Consider the following 21,071-nt stretch of genomic DNA (forward strand, 5'->3'; position numbering starts at 1 on the left):
TCTTTTCACTTCATTTTATTTTATTTTTTTGGTCGTGCTCTTGCAGAGACTCTTTTCCATGCTGCAAAGACACGTAAGGTGTTTAGCAATGTGAATGGACACCAAGCTGCTGACCCTCTCCACAGGGAACACTGAGCACTTGCAGCTGCTACGAGCAAAGAAGAGCTCATGGTGCCTCGCTGCGGGAAGAGGGATCCCCATCCAACTGCACCGAGAACTTTATACTGAGATGGCCTGCTGAAACGTGCACTGTTGTAAGAACTTGYATACTATATATATCCTATTACAACCACTATTTTTTTCCTTGAGAGATTATTGTAAAGATTATTGTAAAGAATTCATGAGGCACTGTGAAGTGCTCGTGCAGCGTGGCACAAACAGTAACGAGCTTTTAATTCAGTGAGAGGTGGTAGGTTTCAGCTTCTGCTTCAGCTCCTACTTACTTAGCACACAGTAAAAATTCTCTGCTCATCAGACAGGATTTTAAAGRAGAGATCCTTGGAGAAGAAAGGAGGTTTGGGGGGCTTTGTTTCTTTGCCCTGAAAAGTCATTTGTTCTCAGGCTGCTTTTTGATAGCTGAGGGCTTTGTAGCTGTTGCGGCACAGAACGGCCCGCAGCCCTGGAGCTTCTCCTCTGGGATGCACAGGAAGCCCCCAGGCTCCTCCAGCACTGCGGGGCTCCCGAGGCTTGCTTTGCTGCTGAAACCCCCACGTGGCTACGTGATGGTCTTGGCCTAAAATGTGGTCTTAGTTTTTTCACATGCACCAGGAGCAAAAAGGCTAAAAAAAAAACCCTTTTGCCTGTTTGCAGAAAATAGAATCCTCTTTTCATTTATCTTTTGGGGGGGTATAATATCTGTAGGATGTACCAGGATTTGAGACTTACTATATGTTTTGAGTCTTTTCTTCCTAAAAGCAACCTTTTTAGGTACCTATAGTTGCCAGTGAGCTTTAGAGCAGCTTTCCTGGTGGGCTCCGTCTCTGGGCTCCGTGTGCCGGAGCTGGAGCTGCGGGAAGCAGCGCCTGGCTACGCAGGGAGATGGGTGACCTGGAGCCTCCCACGACTGCGATTCGCKTTGCAGGGGTCTCCAGGGACCCCCGCACCCAGCCCTCGCGGTGGGAAAAGCCACCCGGGGTCACTTGTGGGTCCTTCGGCAAAATGCTAAGCGATCCAGGATTTAAGGTGACCTTCAAAGTAACCTTTGGGACATTTCCTGAAAAGGGCTCCTTTCCCCGTGCTGTAATCTTCTGACAGACCTCCCTGTGTGCCTTTTACTAGAGTTGGAATGATTCTCCCCGCTATGGAGTTTGTAAGAGACTTTCTTTACCCCGGATGCTGCGGCTCTATGGCTATGATTAAGGCTTTTAAGCTGCGTTGAAGGCTTTTGTTCAAYGAACTTGAATAAAATATTAAGTGGTGCTTCTTCTAGTATGAGCATGAAGAGAAATACCGCATGGTAGTGTCCCGTGTTTGGAAAGCCCACATTGCCTCTTAGCCCAATCCTCAAGTCTTTTGAAGGCAGATTTAGTTGTTTTCCTCAGTTATGAAAAATGCTTTAAACTTCCTTTTAGACCTGGGCTGGTCTTTTCCAAAGAAGGCTGTAGGCAATTAAGGTTCTCCATTATTTCTCTCTTTTCCGTTCCTAGAAGGAAATTGGCTTACGTGACAAAGTGCCTGAGCTGTCTCATAGCACATAGACAAAGAAGGATTTTTCCCCATTAATAAAAAAATCATAGTTAAAGGAATAGTAAGACAGAGTGGCAAGTGATAGGCTTTTTCAGCATGTAGGCTGCTTGAAAAACAATAAATCCATCCCGAAGATCATCTCATGCACAGGTTTTTATCGAGGATAAATCATGCTCCTTCAGGAATTTGTGCCTCAGGCAGAGGATTTATGCTACCAACCAGTAAGCCTTGTGGAAAAGCACATTAAATGCTAGCAGAGAAGAAGGAAAAAACTTGTCAAAATTTGTGCTTTATTAAAATGGTGCCAGCCCTTGGTTGGCGCCAGCTGCTCTAGGCGTGTAATGGATTCTGGGAGTTGAGTTCACAGGAAAGTTTTGTTGTTCTATGAAGAAGTGGAACAGGATGAACTTTTCAACCTGGTGGGTAAAGAGCTAGTTTCCATGGGCCTAGCTCTGTCAGCAAACAAATGAGTGTTAAGAAAGAACAGGCCAGCTATTAAGACATAACTTCAGAGTAGGTATTTTCTTGTAGCAAGAAGCAGAAATCAGAAACCAGACCAGAAATCTGATCTTCCAACTCTTAGGGGCTTATCTAGACATCTTACTTGCAAGAAAGAAAAAGGAGAGGTGAGAATAGTTTAGATGACACTTACCCCTATCTGCAAAAACAGTTTTGAGGTCTATATGAGGACTGATGCTTACATAAAAGAACTGTTAATTGCAGGAGAGAGAGAATCACAGGTTTTAAAGTGAAAATTTGAGTTAAGATCTTTAAAACCTTTTCGTATAGATTATACACAATATCCAAAGAAGCCTGCTCCCACACTCACACATAACATCATGGGTCACATGTTGAAGTGAGGTCTCATTCCTATCTAAGGAGCATTCATCATGTTCCATTTATAAAAGGTCTTAGAGCCCACTGAGACTCTTAATAAAAATAAAAAAGCTTTGTGTTTACTTTTTCTTATAGCTGACTCATTGAAGGGATTTGCTTTAAAGTTTATTCTGGGATTGCAATACAGGTGCCAAATGCTTTATCGGGTCAATATTCCCAGCTCTGTGTTGGAAAGTAATTCAAAGCACAGTCTAACCCTCCAGAAGAACCAGTTTTGAAGATTCACGATGGTTTATTTTGTGTAGGATAGTAATACCTTGCTTCCACAGAGAGGGGTGCCAGAAGCTTGTGCTAGGGTTGTTTGTACTGTATGGAAAGCACAAAATAAATGAAAAGCCAGGATCCTGAGGCAGAGCACGGGGGTGGTTGTGCTGAGCCACCCTGGACGTGGCTTTCCCACATCCTCAGAGCTGCTCCTGAAAAACAGCCGGGTGCCTGGAGATGCTGACCCCTGAGGACTGCTGWTTACTCGCCTTGGCACGTTGCGGACGAGCGTCAAGCACGGCCTGCCCCGGAGAAGCCTTTTGCTCCTGCGGCCGAGCAGCATCCAAGGGAAGCCCTTAATGGGAACAAGCGTTCCTGTTCCTTTGTTTGGAGGGCCGTCATTCCCTGTTCCTCGTGCTTGCCAAGAAGTACTTGCCTGATTAAAAGGGCTCTCRGTTGAGCCCGATAGCTCAGGTGTGGGATGTGAGAATTTCTGGATCCAGATTCCATGGACTAGAAAAGGCTCCTAACCTCCCCGCCGTCCTCGCTTACTGCTGAGGGAGAGATCTGAGTGGGATCACTGGGGATTAGCAGATATATGAATAAAGGCACCTAGTGCCRCGTTCGTGAGAGGAGTGTTTGCAAGTGCTACGAGCCTTCCCTCTCCAAACAAACACTCTGGCATTTCATAATCGCCCTGCGATGAAGTATGAGCTGTTTGGAAAACGGAATTRCAACATTTGCAAACCTTGCATCGTTCCAAATCAAAAAGAAAAGCCAAAACTTCCCCTTGAAAGAAAATCCTGCGGCTAGAGGGAGAAACTTGATTTGGGGCTATGGAAACTTTTCATATTTTGATATTTGGGGCAACATGCTGACAGTGCTAACGCCAGTGCTAGCATTTCATAAGTGGCAGGAATCCAGCCAAGTGGGAACCAAGTGCTTTACTGGGACATTCTGACTCCTGCCCCTTTCAACTTCTCAGCCCCGCCACAAGTCCGTGTGAGACAACCACGTGGAGCTCAGACCCACAGACCGTTTGGCCTGAGATGATGTGATTTGGAGAGGGGTTTCTCTGGAGGTCACCTTCACCCGCTGCACGCGAGGTGGGCAGTTTCCCTGAATGTGGGAAAAGGAGCTGCCATATCTGTGAGAGCAGGGAAGGCTGGTGCTTCACCCTGGAATTTTATCACGAGCGCAGCTGTTCCGTTCTGTGTTCTTTGGGAAGGACCTTCCGGGCCATCTCATGTGTTTAGATATAGGAGCACTTTCACAAAGAGATGGTAATTCTGCAGGTGGAAGCATTTCCTCTGCAGAGATGAGAAAATCCAGACACCTAAGACGAAGACAGTCACGCCAGCCAGTCATGAGTGACTTTCCTCCAACCCAGGATTACTGGGTTGATGCTGTTTAACTCTTTTAACAATCTCTTATGTGATGGGATGTGATGGGACACCAAACTGGAGAAATCAGTATTTCTGAAAGAAAAAATGGCCAATTCCAGCTTGGCAAATTACTTCTGACTAGTCCTTTTTTTTTTTTTCTTTTTTTTTTTTTTCAGTTTTCTTTTTTCTCTCATGCAAAAAGCTCTGTGAGCCACAGAAGGTCCTTTCTACCCAGAGCTAGACAGTCTCCCTCCCTCAAAAGTATAAAATTTCAAGCTTAATACCCAGAAGAGCAGAATCATTTTGCACCCTCATCTGTTTCTAACTTGACTCCACAGCAAAATACAAGGACCAAGGACCAAGGACCCAAGGACCACCTTCTTCCCTGCTTCACTCATCCCTTTGCAGAGGGAGAGGAGAAGCGAGCGCCCGGCCCTGTCCCGGCCGCCCGTGGCCTCGTCCCGCTCCCAGGCTGCGCGCTCTGCTCTGCTCCCATCCACTTCCAAATTTAGCCACGTAAGTGAAGGAATAAATTGCGGACAGAGACCATTCCTGGCTCTGCCGGCAGATGGCAATTACTGCTCTCCCTATCTCTAATGAGGGAAGGAGATTTTTCCAGGCAAGCTTTAAAGCTCCCAGAAAGTAGAGTTTGCCTTAGATGTGACTCCTTCATGCTGCGAGTGTAAATCCACCTCTGAAGGCTGAGCTTGGCTTTCCTGTCACTCGCTAACGTATTGGCTACTGGAATTCTGAGCCCCTCAAATAAGTGCTGCCATACAYTAAAGAGAAAAAGCACTTAACTTTGGTTATTTGTTTTATGTTTTATTCACTCAGCACTCAGCTAGGCTGCAGTACCGCACAGGACGGGACCTTCTGATCCTTTTTAACAGCTATTGTAAAAYACCTGCGTTGTTTCCGGAACGCTTCCACTCACACCGAGAGGTCCTGGGATGCACCAGCCTGGATGGCTGGAATTATAGAAATATCTAACGTCTGTGTGTGCTTCCTGTTGCTGGTGCAGATCATGGGGCAGTGGGCTATGTCACTGCAGAGCGAAGCAGGGCATGCAGCTAGGGATGTTATAAGCAACTCATGACAAGCTGCTGGAAAAGYTTAGCAGAGAAGGCTGCTGCAGCAAAGCAATGTAAACTCCAGAAAGAGCTGGATTCCTCGGTAAATCGGGAGAATGATTCTGGGATGATGTAAAAAGACGGCAAATAGGGATGATGGTTAATGGACAATATATCAACATTAACCCTTTCCTTTAATTCCCTTTCCTTTGCACAGCGAAAGGGTGTTGCAGAGCTAATGGCAATGTGGTATTTAGGGAAGGCTGCGAGTGTTTAGGGCTCAGAAGCGGCAACTCCTGCCCTGGGGGAGGAAGGGGTTCGGAGAGGCTCGAGCGGCTCGTGGCCGTCCTGCTGACGGGCCAGAAYGCAGTACAGAAGTCATGAGAAAGCGTCGGGCAGAAAAATGCCTCTTAAATCATCCTCTGGTGACCCTTTTACCTTGAGGAGCATAAACAGGGAGTGAAGCAAGCTCTGTCTAGCCTTCCTTGGCTCAAAGATCAGTTGTCCCTCACATGAGACTGAAGGCTCGTGGGAGCAAAGAGGGGAAATCAGTGAGAAGAAGATCTCAGAATCCCCTCCAGAAGACAGCAGTTCACTTTTAAGCTACTAGTATTTCAAATTGCCTGCGACAACAGTATGTTTTGCTTTTCTGTCACACTGACATGATCACACTACGGCCAAAGACTGAATTCCTAAGCCTTGCAAGTGGTTAGTACCCGCAGTGCTTTCRTGAGCTGCTACAGACAAACCAGGAGCGTCAAATCCGTGCGTTTATATTTAGATCATCACTGGCCAGGGCTCTGTGAAACTGCAAGTTAGGGTTCTTCTCATGGTCACAAAAGAAACTGCTTCCTCGAGCAAAAGGGAGTATTAGCCACCAGAATYCAGCCAGGCAGAGCGGAAGTCTGGAGAGGCTCCCTGGCCTCGGGCTTCAAAGGAAGTCCAGGATCTGCTGGTGGTGAATAGCTAAGCGTACCACAGGGACTGCCTTCAAAAGTTTGCTTAAAAACAAACAAACCTGTAGCTTGTACGTGTTTACGGATAAGGGATTCCTGTGCTGAGCCTGTGCCCCTTGCTTTAACACCGAGGTTGCTTCTGAAAACTGCTGTTAGGAAACTATGTTGTTGGGAAAGCGCGAGGTAGACTTGGAAGGGAATTTGTCCAAGGAGTTCGGAAAGCTGGTGCTGGGGTAAGAGATAGAAGAGAGGCACGGTGGCCAGAATGGGCTTGAATGAGGGATCTCTACCTGGCAACTTTTCTGGGGAAATCTCGAGTTCTGGGAACAGTGGATCCGTCTGCTTTAGGGGGTCTTGGAGATTCATAGGGCTGAAGTTGCAGGTGCAACTACATCCAGCCAATGCGTATCCAAGGAAGAGAAATCAACCAAGCTGGGACAATTAGTGCTCCCAGTTAATACTCATGTGTTGTTCTCCAAAATGAGTTTGATATCTTGTCTTTATAAGGAACACACATCCTGGCTAGGAAGTTAGAAGCCTGGTTCTCTTGTGTTGCTCTTTCATATTTCATATCAGAAAGAGTAAAACAAGAAAAAAAAAAAAAAAAAAAAGGAGAAGGGTGGCTGGGAGGGATCTAGATCCCTTTGTAGGTTGTGCTGATGTTGCAGCACTATTGTGAAAACTGCCATCAAGCCCCGTCTCGCGGGTTTATGTTTTTGTCTTTCATTCTTGGCTGTGACTTGGACTTATTGCACAACCTGAAAAAAAAAAAGGTTTTCCGACTGATAGCCTTGCAAATTCATACTGGAAACAGAAAATACAGCYGCGTGTACTTCCTCTGAGGTTTTACCAACCATAAGGATTTGGCAACTGCAACTTGCGTAACGATTTTGCTAACGATATTTAAATTGGAGTGAATCAACCATTGTAACACTGAACGAGGACCAGCTTGGCTTTTCCCAAGGCAAAGCAGATAGGAGCCTGGATGTATTCAGGTGAGCTGAGTTTTACTAAGGCTGCTGCCGTGTTTCCAGCCTGAGTTTTAGCACCACTTCACCTATAACTGATTCCTTACTCTGGTGCAAGCTCACATGGTGGGATGTAAACGATGGTATGAAGTTAAAACTGAGTAATTTATTTCAGAATAATTATTTTTATCTTGCCCAGCTTTTTCCACATGTCCATGGCACATAAGTCTCTAATTCATGAACAATCAACTCACTCCTAAACGYGGATACATGCCTGTATGTATAAGAAAGGGCCTGTAGCCCTTCAGCTCCTGCTTTTCTTCTGTCAGRTGGCAGTGCCTCAGGTATCCTGCCTGAGTACCACCAGCATAAGGCCTTAAGACTAAAGGAGCTGTAGAATTATGATGTCTGGGAACAGATGGGCCAGAAAAGGTCAGAAAACATTGTGTAAAAACACAGGTCCCGGGCTATTTTTAAGATCATCTCCTTATGTTATCTTAGCAAGAACACTAGGCATGTTTGGACAGCGATCTAGAAAGCTGAGATTACTTAATAATTAATCATGCTGTCGGCCATAGGAAATTCACCTCAAGGAGAAGAACTGTAGAGCACAGAGGACGCGGCTTTCGTGCCTGGTCAGGAGCACCGTAAGCCTTCTTCATGTAAAATCCCCTTAGTATGCAGTAATATCCCGCATTAAACTCCAGGAAAGACCATTTTAGAACTACTTCATTGCTGCTTGTGCGTGGTTATAAATCAGACGCAGGTATTTAGGAATCATTCATGTGGTTTAAGTGGCTTAGTTTTATATAGTCTCGTTGCTTACTTGGCCTCGTTTGAGCCCACAAACGCTCCCTTAAAGGGTGGTACTCGGTGTACTGTATTAGTCAAGCGGTTGGTGGTACTCTGTGTGTACTATGCAAACAGCTGGCAACTTCTTAAAGAAGGTGCTACTTGGGGAGCTTAGAAGAGTTGAAAGCTTAGTAAAATAATTTAGATGGAGTGTCACTAATTTTAAATATTACTGTCTCAGAGGAGAATTAATTCGCATCTGAAGTGGTCTTGATTTCACCCTGGTGAGAAGAGGGAAGGCTTTTTAATCGTTGTATGTTCAAAGCTAAAATATAAGACACAGCGAACAACTGAGCCAGCTGGATATTTTCTCTCCTGAATAATTCTGCCTGARAGCTGTGATCCTGTACTGGCTGAATCACTCCGCTGACTGCCTGTTGCTGTCCTGCAGAACATCTCTCTGTGGTCTTGGCTTTAGGTAATTTGGGGGCCTCATAATGATGATAAGGCAAGTTGTTTACTCATTTTATCCAGCTTGGGAAACGTGATTTAAGTTTCCCAGGGAGGRAAGTAAAACAAAAATAAATGGTAGTTTGCGTGGAATATTAATCCTAGTCATTCTTTGAATTAAAGTAAAAGCTATTTTGGAGGGTGGAAATAGCCCTGGCGAGCTGCTGCGTATGGATGATATACATCTGACTTTGAAGCAAATGCTGCATTAGGAAAGACCAGCTAGCCTGGTAACCCGGTAACTCTTGAGAGTGGCACTAGCCAGAACTAACACGTTCTCCTTCCCTACCTAAGCAACAAGGGGAGACAGTAACAGTTAAATGTAATAGTCTTTTAAGAAATTATCTAGTGTAAATATAAGCTGTAGGCATGATGTTTTTCTGTTTTCATTTATCTTATTTCCATATCTAAAGCAAGGGATAACTTTGTTGATCTGGTAAGGATGGACTTTTTAATAGGGTGTAAGTAATTAGTAGGGTTTATTTTTACATTGTAGTAAGTAAATATTTATTTGGAAGAAAGACACCAATAAGYGATTTATTTAACTAAAACATCCCACAATATTTCCCTGTCATTTCAAAGACTGATTCAGTTCTCATTTTGAAAGAGAGGAGATTTCTCATGGTAATAACAACAATCATCACATTGCAAAATACAGTTGTTGCCAACAGAATGAGGCATTTCCATGCACCCTTTTTAAAAATCTGTTTTACCCATATTACCTGAGGCTGTGCGAAACCTAATCTCATAGCTGGGGAAAACTTAACTATAAAAAGTATATAAGCTTGCCTTTAAATGTCATAAACATAGAATGTCAGATATAGCCGTTTGCATCATTTTCACATTTGTTCTGCACTGACTTGCAACTAACTATATCTATGTATCTGTATATATATATATATATATATATATATATTTGCTGTGGTATATATCACCTTAAAACTGGTATTTCAGATAACAGTTAAGAAGCAGATGAAGAGCTAGTATGACAGTTTTCCAAGAATTATTGGAAAAGATTGCCCTTCTGTTAAACTTGTGTATATCAACATGCCATTTGGAGAGTAGCTCAACAGAAGTCACGGTCTTCTATGTCAGCTCCAAGGTAATATGATATATGCCATGATTGATCAYATATCTAATATGTCACATCTGGTTTTAAGTTTTTCCAGGCAAATAAGTATAGTCTTAAAATATTCCTTATACTACTCTTAAAACGTCAGGACATCTTTAATGTTTGTATTTCTTTGGAAAAGTACATTCTATTTGCAGAGGCAAGTACATTTTCCACATGGAAGATCTTATTAACAGTTTTAATACGCTGCTGTGTTTGAACTGCCTCACTTAGCTACACAGTTTTGCTTATCTGGTGAGTAAAATGCTGACAGTGTTGTAAATCAGATCTTGACATGGGGCCACTACCACCTGTGAACCTTTGCCTTTAATATAGAAGCACTTTCAAAGTGACAAGAAGAAAGTGGCGATAAGCGATCAAAACTAATTTAATTTGAATAGAAATTAACATTCCTTAAAAACAAGCCAATAAGAAGATGTCACTTTTGGTGATTTCTTATGTAGGATCAGAGGAGGTATTGACAATGGTGACAAAGGGACGATCTTTGCGTGTCAGACTTTTTGCAATGTGAAAAGGCAACTGAGCAGATGACCAAAATCTGCTGCTAGACAACAGTCAGATTGGGTTAATTTGATAAACCATTCCCTTCTCTGAGGCTCGGAATTCTCATTCAAARCAAAATTGAGCTCTTGAGATTGCAAAGGTGGTCTGCAAGATACTCCATCAGTGTAAACAAAGGAAGCAACTTTGAGGTGCTTAGATCTTATGATAATGGATGCAGTATAAAATGCTTGACCTGGATAATGGTATCAAACCAAGCCTGAAGACAGCCTGAAACAATGGCTTGAAGCAGTTCCTGCTCATTTGAAAGATATGCTAACTTTGAAGCTGAAGGAGCACGTTGCCAGCAGTGTTAGTTATTTCACTGCCAAGAGAGAGGTGAATGATCATGCTAGGACAATGTTTTCTCCCCATTTCCTTATTTTGCAACAGGATCAAAACAAATTCCGTGTTTTGTATCTGAATAAAAATTAGTTTAAGATGTTCTCGAACTTGATATGTAAAGGGTGGRATTCATTTTATCACATTTTAGATGCCTGCAGATCTCGCATCTGCATCTAGGCTAGTTATGTGGGCTCCTTCAATATGACTTACCTCATCGTAAATGTTAATGTTTAAAGTAAGTGTTTTATGAATTGTGCCGCAGCACTTCCCATTCCCTGCTGCCAAGAATGTGTGGATGATCAGCTCTGATCAGATGTCCAYGGTGAAGAGTTACACAGTAGGCTACAGGAGTCCTACCCTAAATGACTGCAATCAAAAATATAGCTTTGGGCAACTAAGGATTTGCAGGGTTCAGAGGGATTTTACACTACTGACTAGCCCTTTCTTTCATTTACCTGCTTGTAATAACTGCAGTCAAATGTTAACCATTTCCCAGGTAATTGTCTGTTTCATCTACGCTTCACTAAAAGAAAAAAAATCTATATTTAATCTGTAAAGGAGCCAGGTTTGAGCATAACCTGAGCTTTAGGTGGAGCTGAAAGAGAAAAATGTGAAGAGAAGTATGAGCTTGTGTTTAAATAAATGCAGAATTATGCCTGCTGCTTGCTCTTATGATCACTGGCTGGACATTAGACTATCCATTTTTTTTCTCCTTTTTTTTTTTTTCTCTTGCTCCTCCTCTCACTCTTTCTCCTGCTCCTTCTCCTTAGAACTTCGGAGAAAATACTCCAGCTATTTGTGAAACAGGAGGGAGCCCTGTGCACCTTTTTGTAAAAAAAAAAAAAAAAAGCTCCTTAGGAAGCTTTTATGGCAAGTAATGCCAAATGCTAGAACTAAGGTTAGATTCCCCCACAGTTCCCCGCCGAAATCAAGCAAAATCTTTACTTTWTATCTTTGGAAATGTGACCCATTCAGTTCAGCAGGGCGATGCAATTCCTGTACTTCATACTGCTTCTCAGCGGGAGCCCGATCCGAAACATCAGCCGAGCATCCTGTCTGGCTGAGAGACGCATAAACACTGCTTACTGAATGGGATTTAATCTCATGTTGATCTTCACGCAGTCCGTGATACCATATGGTTTTGCGTTTTAATGGCTATCCTGTTTATCTCATCTCTGTGACTTGAGGCCAAATCCCTCTGTTGAATGGATGCATTATTAACACTAGCTGGAAGTTAAGCAAMGAAAAGCTTAATGATTAAGAGCATGCATTCCTCTAAGTGGTCGTATAATGTGGCGTTAGCCTCAGGTTCGCTCTGTAGCCACCCTGGCGTCCTTTGTTTCGCATCTGTTGCAGCGAGAGTTGCAATTCTCTGACAAAGGAAGGTCATTTTTGACAGTAGCATAAGGATTTCACAGAGGCCCTTCCCTCCCGCCCTCAAGATGCAGATAGGGGGTTTTCACTGATGATAGTACAAATTTCAGTTCAATCAACAGAAAAATGAAGAACTGAACTCTTTGAATACACACTCTTCTGACTTGGCATGTCCTTTAAATTTCCAGACGACTGTATACATTTTGAAATGCTCTACAAATAAAAAAACCGTACAGAAAAGCTTTCCTCATGTATCACTAACACAATACTTGAATTATATAACTCGATTTGCTTAAAGCAGTTGGCCATTGAGGCTTTCCTTAAACTAGAAGAAAATGCTGCATGTGAGAGTTACTGAAATACGGGTCTATTTTCAAAAGCTTGTGATAAAGTGAGTGAATATTTAACGCTGAGTTGGCTAGAATTTCCAACAGGGTTGTAGAAGATGCTATTTGCTACTCTGTAGCTCTTGAGAGCCTGCAGAAGACAGGCTAAATTCTTCTTTTGGCCCTGGTATATGATCCTAAAATACACATTGCCCTTGCATCCACATAGCAGGTGCCTATTGCAAACATTTCGTGTTTTGTATGCAAATTTCTGTTGGTTTGGTGTATCAGCTGTAGCATATTAGCTAAACATATAGAATAAGTGACTATCGACAAGAACAAATCCTGGACAAAAACAAGGCATTTTTTTTCACATTATAGGGCCCTTGTCTCTCTATTTTGGTCTTGCTTTGAAAAATACTTTCTTACTCATAAATTATTTTCCTTAGCTGTATATTTTTTTTCTTACTCATAATTTATTCTTACTCAATTTATCTAAAATTCATACAGTTATCTGCAGACAAAACTGTAGTCCCTTTATTCTGCTTCTGTGGTGATTCTCTGATGTGTCTTCCTTCATTTCCTCCTTCATCTTAAGCTATTTTTCTGAGACCACGCAGGGCTGAAATAACAGAACCATGAGGGTGGCTGTTCCTCCAGATATGTGTTCTGAGTTGGCCTATTTTCTCCCCTTTCAAATAGTCTTTTTAAAGTTATTTTCCTTGGGAGGTGGGGACTGAAGATCATCTAACTATGGAGAGTGACCCTTTATTGTTCTTGTTTTTGTGATTTGCCAGAGAAACAGCTCAGATCTCAAGAGGCCTCTCTTGAAAAGGAAGAGAGTTTTTGATAAGAGTGGAGTACACCCAGGGGCAAAATAGCACAGAGTTGCCCTACTTATTAAGGCAAGTTAAGCAACTGTAAAGGAAGGCCCCACATACTCTATTTTTCAATAATATATATATATATATATTCTGATTTTAGATGATTTGCAATAGGTCAATGAGATACAAATGACTATAGAAATGTGCAAAACAATAATAAAAAAACAAATTTATAAAAGTTCTGTGTGCTGGACAATCAGATTTTGTGACAGTCCCCTTCCCTCCCAGAAAAAAATATGAGGAGCAAGAGAAAATAGTCATAGGAAAAGAGCTACACTTAATAACTGGAAATACAATCTTAAAAAAAAAAGAGCTGAAGTTGAGCACAAGGCATTCATAACCATTAAAAACAACAACAACAAAGCCACACATCCCTTACTTTAAAAGCGAGGGAGGGCAATTGACATTGTTTATGGGAAACAGGAAAATGAAACTGCAAGACATAAATATCGTATTGAAAAACATATGCAAAACGAATCAGTTTTATATTTAATTGGATGCTATCCAAGCAATAGAAAAATACATGGTTCTTGCTTCAAGGTAATTTGACTATCTGCCATATAATTCATGCCCCCAACTCCACCTCCCTATCTGACAAAAGCACTTGAAGTAATCTGAGGAGTTGAACAAAAGAAAAACAGGTATATATTTAAGTGCTGGCAGAATGGGGCCCCTTTCGATAARTCAAACTAAGACCCAATCATGGTTTTTGCTCCTGCTTATTTCTAAGTAAGTTTAAATTAATTATTGTTGGCAAAAATAATGAAGATTCAGTCTTCATTAAAAAAAGTGTTTGCTCTGTCTTAACTATTCAAAACTGTTACAACATGGTAGGTGAGATCTTATTTACTGTAAGAAAGCTGAATAAGGTTTGGTGAACAGTCTTCAAAGTTGACGGAGAAAGTTAACATTTAACTTTCTCATGGTAAACTGCTTATGAACAACTCTGAGCGTATTTAATCTTACGATAGGTTTTTAAGAGATATTAAATATTGTTCCTTCGAGGGGGGAACAGATGTGGATAACAATGCTCAGCCAAAGCTCTGTTTGTTTTGGCAGTTATAATCTATCTTACGCAGCTACATTATGTTTTGTTGCAGGGTTTTTATTTTTCCTGTGCTCTATCGTCGTTGTAAATGGCCATGTAACCTGTGTCTTAGTACCTAAGACAGGCATGGTCAACAGGAGAAAAAGAGCAGGCGTTAAGACTGGCGCATCTACAAAATGCACTTCATTATTATTATTATTATTATTATTACTTTTTAAATGATTTATTTTAAAAGAATTTGCTGGGCTCTAAATATACAAAATTAGAAGTCCCGAGGACAAATAATTCCCCAAGCCAAGCATTCCTGCAGCAGATCGCTATCCAGTGGGCATTACGTCACTGTTCGGTTTCCCCTCTTTAGCAGGAGCTGAAGAAAAGGCCCTTTTCATGTGGGGAGAGACCAAGTCACTYAGGCCGGCGAGGGCAAGGTCTTATGAACCCGTGCTGCATTTTGGAATAAACCTCTGTTTCCTCTTGTGACCACTGGTGAGGGGGGTASGAGGAAGAACGAGCTGCGGGGTCAGAAAGGAAAAAAAATAAAGAAAGAAAAAGGGAGGAAGAAGAGATTTTAAGAGGCCAGCACAAGGGTCAAATGGCGCAACACACGTAGCGGCAGCCGAGGTTTAGATGGAAGGGCTGGGAAGGGCGTCTGGATCAACGGCTTGGCGCTCGCGGGCTCTCGCGGGGAAGGGGCCGCCCGGCTTCAATCCGGTTTCTCCCCTCCAGGAGCGGCTCTCGCTCGGGGTCCCGGCGCGCCGCTCACCGGCCGCCCCGTGCCGGGGGAGCCCCGCGGCGCTTCCCTGCCCCCGGGCAAGGCGAGGAGGGAGACGCGGCGGCGGCGGGGGGTGCAGGAGGTGGGAAGGCGGCTCTGGCGGGGCCGCGGCGGCAGCACCGCCCGCCCTGGCGGCGCGGGCCCGAGCCCAGCGCTTGTTTACGGCTCCCGCCCGTGGCGGAGGCGGCGGCCGACGCCCCCCCCGCCCCCTCCGCGGCCGTTACCCGCCCCCGCCCCCTCCGCGGCCGTTACCCGCCCCCTCCGCGGCCGTTACCCGCCGGCCGCGCGCGCCGCCTCCTCCCCACCCCCCTCCGCCGAGGAGGCTTCGCCGCCCCCCCCCGCCTCCCAGCGCTCAGCCAATGGGAGCGCGGGGAGCGCGCGAGCCGCTGACGCCCCCGCGGGCGCCCCCCTTTTAAACGGGAGCGGCGGCCGCGCGGCGCCCCTCGGCGCGGCGGCAACGGGTGGGTGGGCGGCTATGCCCGCGGCCCCCGCGTAACGCGGAGCGGGAGGAGGAAGGCGGCGGAGGAGGCTCGGGCGGCCGCTCGGGATGGCGCCGGTGAGCGAGCAGCCGGCGCCGCAGGGCGCGGGGGGCCCCGCGGCCGCCGCCGCCCCCGTGCCGTGCCCGGCGGAGCGGCGGCGGGAGAACGGCGAGGAGCGTTGCCCGGCCAAGGGCGGCCCCGCGGCCACGGCCGCCGAGCCCCCCGACGGCGGCTGGGGCTGGGTGGTGATGCTGGCCGCCATGTGGTGCAACGGCTCCGTGTTCGGCATCCAGAACTCGTGCGGGGTGCTCTTCGTCTCCATGCTGCAGCTCTTCGGCGGCGCCAACGACACGCAGCTCGCCTTCAAGACAGGTGAGCGCGCCCCGTGTCCGTTAACGTGCCCGTTAACGTGCCCGGGACGCCCAGGCAGCCCGGCCCCCCCGCGCCCCAGCCCGGCCCCGCTGCTGCCCCAGCGCCCGGGAGTCGATGACCCCCCGGCGCGGGCTCAGACACGTCGGGAACGGGCTCGGCAGCCGCCCCGAGCCGCCCGCCAGCGTTTCCACGCGCGGCTTTGCACGTGCGAGGGGTCTGCCGGGTCCGCCCGCCAAGTTCGTGGTGCTTAACAACATCTAGAGGCGTAGCGCCGTTCTCACAAGCAAATCTCCACCCTGCCCTTAATGGTGTCAATAATTCCAGACAGGTAAATATACATTATTTCTGAGCTAGGTGTATTTTCTCATGTACGTTCCCTTTCAGAAGYCCCTTGTGCTTTTGACTCTGGAAGTTGAGGATAGACAGTTTTCAGGTCTCCATTAATGATGAGTAATGATAGCAGTTTAGCACACTGAATAGCAGTGAGGTTGATTTTTTTAAATACTGTAATTAAAAATCAAGATAATAATTATAATATTTCTGATTTCTACTAAGAAAGTGTTGTGACTTTCTAGTCCAACAAGGTGCAAGATATTGGGAGCTTTCATCATACAGAGTGGTGTTGCAGACCTCTGAAAGAGAGTAATTATGTGTGTCTGCCTGGAAAGTCAAATAAATTGAGCCCAAATTTGGCATGAGGGAAAAAGAAGCATATTTTTCTTCCCTAAATGAAACTCGATTGAAATGCTTCTGTCTCTAGTAGGAAATCTAGRCAAGAGTAAGAATTTACAGTGAAATGTTATAATGTGCATTCCTGTGTTCTAACTRTTTGTCATCATCTGTAATGCATCTGGCAAAAGTTTTTGAGCTCAAAGCAATAAGAATCATGTGTGTCTACAAATTACGTGTTGCAGTGCCTGCTTCACTTAAGGGAAATGAGTAAATACACTTAGATGCCTACGCTCCTTGTCCTGTGCATGAGAAGGATGAGGGTTTTTCAGATGAGGTGCTATAAAAATTTGCATGTTCCTCTGGGAGCCATTGACTGCACAGAAATGCAGAAACACGTACGTGGTTGCTCTTCTAACCATTCCTGGTGCAGAAGTGGAATTGCTTTTTTCTCAGTATTAGAGTCAGTAGCAGCGATCTTTCCAAATGGGGTTCTCCTGCTTGGAAAACATGGCTTGTTATGCAGCAGTGTCTTGCTCAAAGTAATCACCTGGAAGAGGATTGGAAATTGTTATCTCTCGCCTTCCAGGGGAGTAATCGCGCTGTGACAGAACTGGAGGGTGTGCTCAGCCAGACCGCAGCCTGCTTGTTTGTGCATCCCCGCCAGAGGAACAGGGAGAATCCTGAGCTCTGAGGAATGTGGGCAGCACCTCCTCATAGTTTCTTGTATTGATTTATTTATTTTTTACTCTCCCACATTAAAAACCCTTAAAACTTGAAAGTGGCAAAGAGTTTTTGTTGTTGAAGGTCCTACCAAAAGTTAACTGAACTAAAGTAATTTTGATGGCAATATTTAGCTTGCTGTAAAAGAGAGTTGTGATCAGAAATGCCAAATGGCACTTGAGTCTTTATTGAATACCAATGAACCAGCTTGCTTGTTCTGTGCAGGGAAAAAAAAAAAAAAAAGAAAAAAAAAAAAAAGATTAATGGCATCAAGCCAGCATGATTTTCATGTTAAGGAAATCCCTAGCTTGATCATTTCTATGGTACTGATTATAGTACTTAATCCAGTTAGGTTTCATGTTTAGAGTGACTGTAAGTCAAAATTGGCCCTGGAAACTGATCTTAGAGTCAATCTTAATGAAATTCAAGTCAGAATTTATAGTGAAAAGTTTCTTGCTGCATTGATGTGCTTTAGGATCGCAAGCTTAGTATTCAAACTCTTCTGAAACAAAGCTGTTCTGTTAAAAATCTGAAATGGTGATTTAGTTATTTATTTTGAGGTGCATGTATATACCAGGCAACCTCTCCTGGGACCCCAGGTGTCTGGAGTCTTGCAGTTATCCAAATACCACAAAATTCTGGCAGTTCCCGGTAGCATATGTTTCCCTAAAGCCCTTTTTTCTGCTCTTTTGGGACACGTCAGCAAGTTTTTTTTCTTGCCATTTATTGTCTTTGCAAAGAAGAATTAAGCATGTTATGCCACATGCTGCTTTTTCTATTAGATAGAGGTATGTCTGTCTGTCTGTGAGTGAAGTGGAAGGAAACAGGAGGGGCAAAGATGTAGTCGAGACAAAATTCCTCATCTGCAGGACTAGCGAAAGGGTGAGCAAGGCAGCCAGGCTGCCTCCAGACTGCAGCATTTGTGCTGGGTAAATAACATGAGYAGTTATAAATAGTGTCACAGAGTGAGGGTTTTAATGGAAGAACTTGTGTGGGTTAGAGGGTGCAAAAGGAGCATCTAMATAAAATTTGTATTTGTGATGAAAGATGTTAAGCATAACTAATATACAATATTTTGGTAATCACATTAGTCAAAAGCCCTTGCTATGTGTAGTGCATAAGCAAATGAAGCATTTCCATAGTTTCCTTGCTTAACTATTATTTTTTTCTTTGGCCAAAAGCTAATTCATCCATGTTTACAGAAGAGGAAAAACAAAACAAAGAAACAAACAAAAAAAAAAAAAACTTAACACTTTTAAATATAATTTTTTTAAAAAGATGTACCTGAAGTCTCAGGCAAATAATCCATTTACTGTTTTAAGCTCATTATTGAGAAACGAGTAGAGCCAGTGGTAGCAAAGCATAGGTGAGACTTGGTTCTTGATTATAGTGCAGACCTATACTAGACCTCTAATATTCAAAAGCAATTACAGTCTGAGAGTACTTGAGGAGAAAGGATCGGCAAGAGGGGCATTTAACTTCTCGCCTCGTTACTGCTGGCAGCAGAGGGACCTGGAGCACTGGCGGAACCAGCGCCGTGTTATCTGGGTTAGACAGCCCTGTCCCGGTCAGCCCCGCGCGGCGCTGGCTGTGGCAGATGCTGCCGTGCGTGGGTGCGTGCGTACACGTGCAGCTGTGTGCGAGAGGGAAATGCGCACCGAGAGCTCAGCAACGTGGAGCGAGTGCTGCCGCGCGCCAYGCTGCTCCTCGCTGTGTCCCCAGCGCTGTCACCCGCTGCACCGCTGGCTGTAGGTTCACGGCAGCTTGTGCAAACACCCTGCTCTGACTCTGCTGTTCCTAGTGCTCACCAGCATCCTCGCTGCYTGTTTGTAATAGCAAGTGCAGCTAGAAGACAACACGTGAGCTGCGCTGAACTGGTTCTGCCTGTGCTGGTGTAACCTCTGCCTTGGTTTGAMTCCTTACGCTGCAACCTTGTGTCATATGCCTGGGTATCTGAATGATTGCTGTTTTATTGAGCTGGCTTAACGCTTAATAATGTCAGCGCTGCTGGGACTATTGAAACTGGATTATTGTGGGTTTGATAGGACAGGGAGGAGACCTCGAGTGCCTCGTAATCTGAAGATCTCTACAGAGACCTGCAGGTGATGAACAGTGATGCTGAAAACCAGTGAACCACTGCTACATATGATAACATAATTTTACTGGTCAGCCCTGATCATTTAAATTAACAGGACAGTTTTATGAAGTTGGGACATTTATCTTTTATTTGAAACTTTTGGTATTTTTCTGAGATTTGCTTCAGAGCTGATTAAAAGTTYTGTAGTTGTTCAAGAGGTTCCTCTGTGTGATCTTTCTTTTCACCCATTGCTCCATGGGATGCCCAGTAGAACTAGGAATTTGGCAAGCTGTGTACGGTACCTCATTTGCTTTTCTCATGTGGGCTATGAACGAGTTGTTAGTCCCTCTCTAAGAGGAGGTAAATCTACTGTTGGAACACATAGGATAYGTGAGCGTAACAACCCTAACTTGTGTGTAGGCCGAGAAAGTTTAACAGCTTGGGCTCTAACATTGAAGTGCAGCTAAAGATGCAGTTTTGTTGATGCAGTTGATGGATATTGGTGTTCCTGTCTGCTTCCCTCCCAGGTTTGCATGGCCATTGGAACCCCAGCAATGGGAGTGGAGTTTTTAATTAAATTAACCCGGTATAAAATTGTAGTTAGCTGCAGTTTATTCAGCTGCAGTCTTAATTTTGTTCTCTTTTGGCTAGCTGTATGAGTATAAATATGTAYGTAAGGCAATACAGGGATAGTTGAAGTTATGACTGGGTCAAATRGGCAAATTTAAGGTAGCAGTTTTCTGCTAGTTAATACCGTAATACTTAATATCTGTACTGTTTTTGTAAACACAAACACACCTCCCCTTCCTGCCTTCAGCCCTGGAGCCTTTCTTTTGCACTCCTGCAAACCACCTTGCAGGCTGAGTAGCCTTGTACCTACCAGTTTTCATGTTGTTGCAATTAATGTTGTGTGGATCTCATCCTGTACTTGGTGCAGATTAACTTGCAGCGAGTTGCTTAATTTGGGAGAGATTCGTCCTCCCTAGTGTGTCTGAAAGGCAGCTGCTGCTTTGAAGCTGGTTTCCTGAGGCTCCCTTTATCATTAATTGAGAAACCTGTAAAGGTTTCATTTTTAAGTTGAAATGCCTAGTTTAGGTAAATTGCTTTCTAAAATAAGAAAAAAACACTTTCTCTTTGACTATGTGGGAAGATGAGCTTAGGCTCGGACTATTAGAGACTCAGCTGCTAGGTAATTTAAAGTTAGATAAGTTCTATTCTTAGTATGCCTGAAGCCTGGAATCTCTCTRTCTACACTTTTCCATCTCCTTTAAGCCCCATTTTTTGATGTGAAGCTCTGAAGACTGTGGTGTCGTGGGCCAAGTGAGGCAGAGCGTTGCCAGCAGGTTGAGGGGAGTGATCCTGCCCTCTGCCCAGGCCTGGGTTCCCCCAAGCAAGAGAGATGGAGCTTCTGCAGTGACTCTTGCACCGGGCTATAGAGATGGTGGCTGGACCTCTCTCCTGTGAGGAAAGGCTGAGAGCTGTGACTGTTCAGCCTGGAGAAGAGAAGACTGAGTGGGTACTTTATCCGTGTGGATAAGGGTCTGAAGGGAGGGTCTCGGGCAGATGGGGCCAGACTCTTCTCAATGATGACCAGCAGTGGGAAAAGAGACAACCACCACAAACTCATGCATAGGAAAATCCTTCTGAACATAAGGACAAATTTCTTTACTGGGAGGTGACTGTGGACTGGAAGAGGTTGCCCAGAGATGTGAGGCCTCCTTTCTTGGAGATATTCAAAAGCTGTTTGAATGTGACCCTGGGCAACGTGCTCCAGGTGACCCTGCTTGAGCAGGGGGTTTGGACTAGATGACCACTGAAGGTGCCCTCCAACCTCAACCATTCTGGGTGATTCTGTGAAATTT

The 21,071-nt window shown here is 44.5% G+C and overlaps 1 protein-coding gene across 1 annotated transcript in view; it reads left to right on the forward strand.

Moving 5' to 3' along the window:
- The first annotated feature begins 15,436 nt into the window (after positions 1 to 15,436).
- SLC16A10 (solute carrier family 16 member 10) overlaps positions 15,437 to 21,071 on the forward strand; it is a 63,929-nt gene continuing 58,294 nt past the window's right edge. The window contains exon 1 of the mRNA XM_026040695.1: positions 15,437 to 15,740. Coding sequence (XP_025896480.1) covers positions 15,437 to 15,740 — 304 coding nt within the window. The remainder of the gene's footprint in view (positions 15,741 to 21,071) is intronic.

Source organism: Nothoprocta perdicaria, unplaced genomic scaffold, assembly GCF_003342845.1.
Source record: "Nothoprocta perdicaria isolate Ctin4 unplaced genomic scaffold, notPer1 scaffold_261, whole genome shotgun sequence".
NCBI classification, from domain to species: domain Eukaryota; kingdom Metazoa; phylum Chordata; class Aves; order Tinamiformes; family Tinamidae; genus Nothoprocta; species Nothoprocta perdicaria.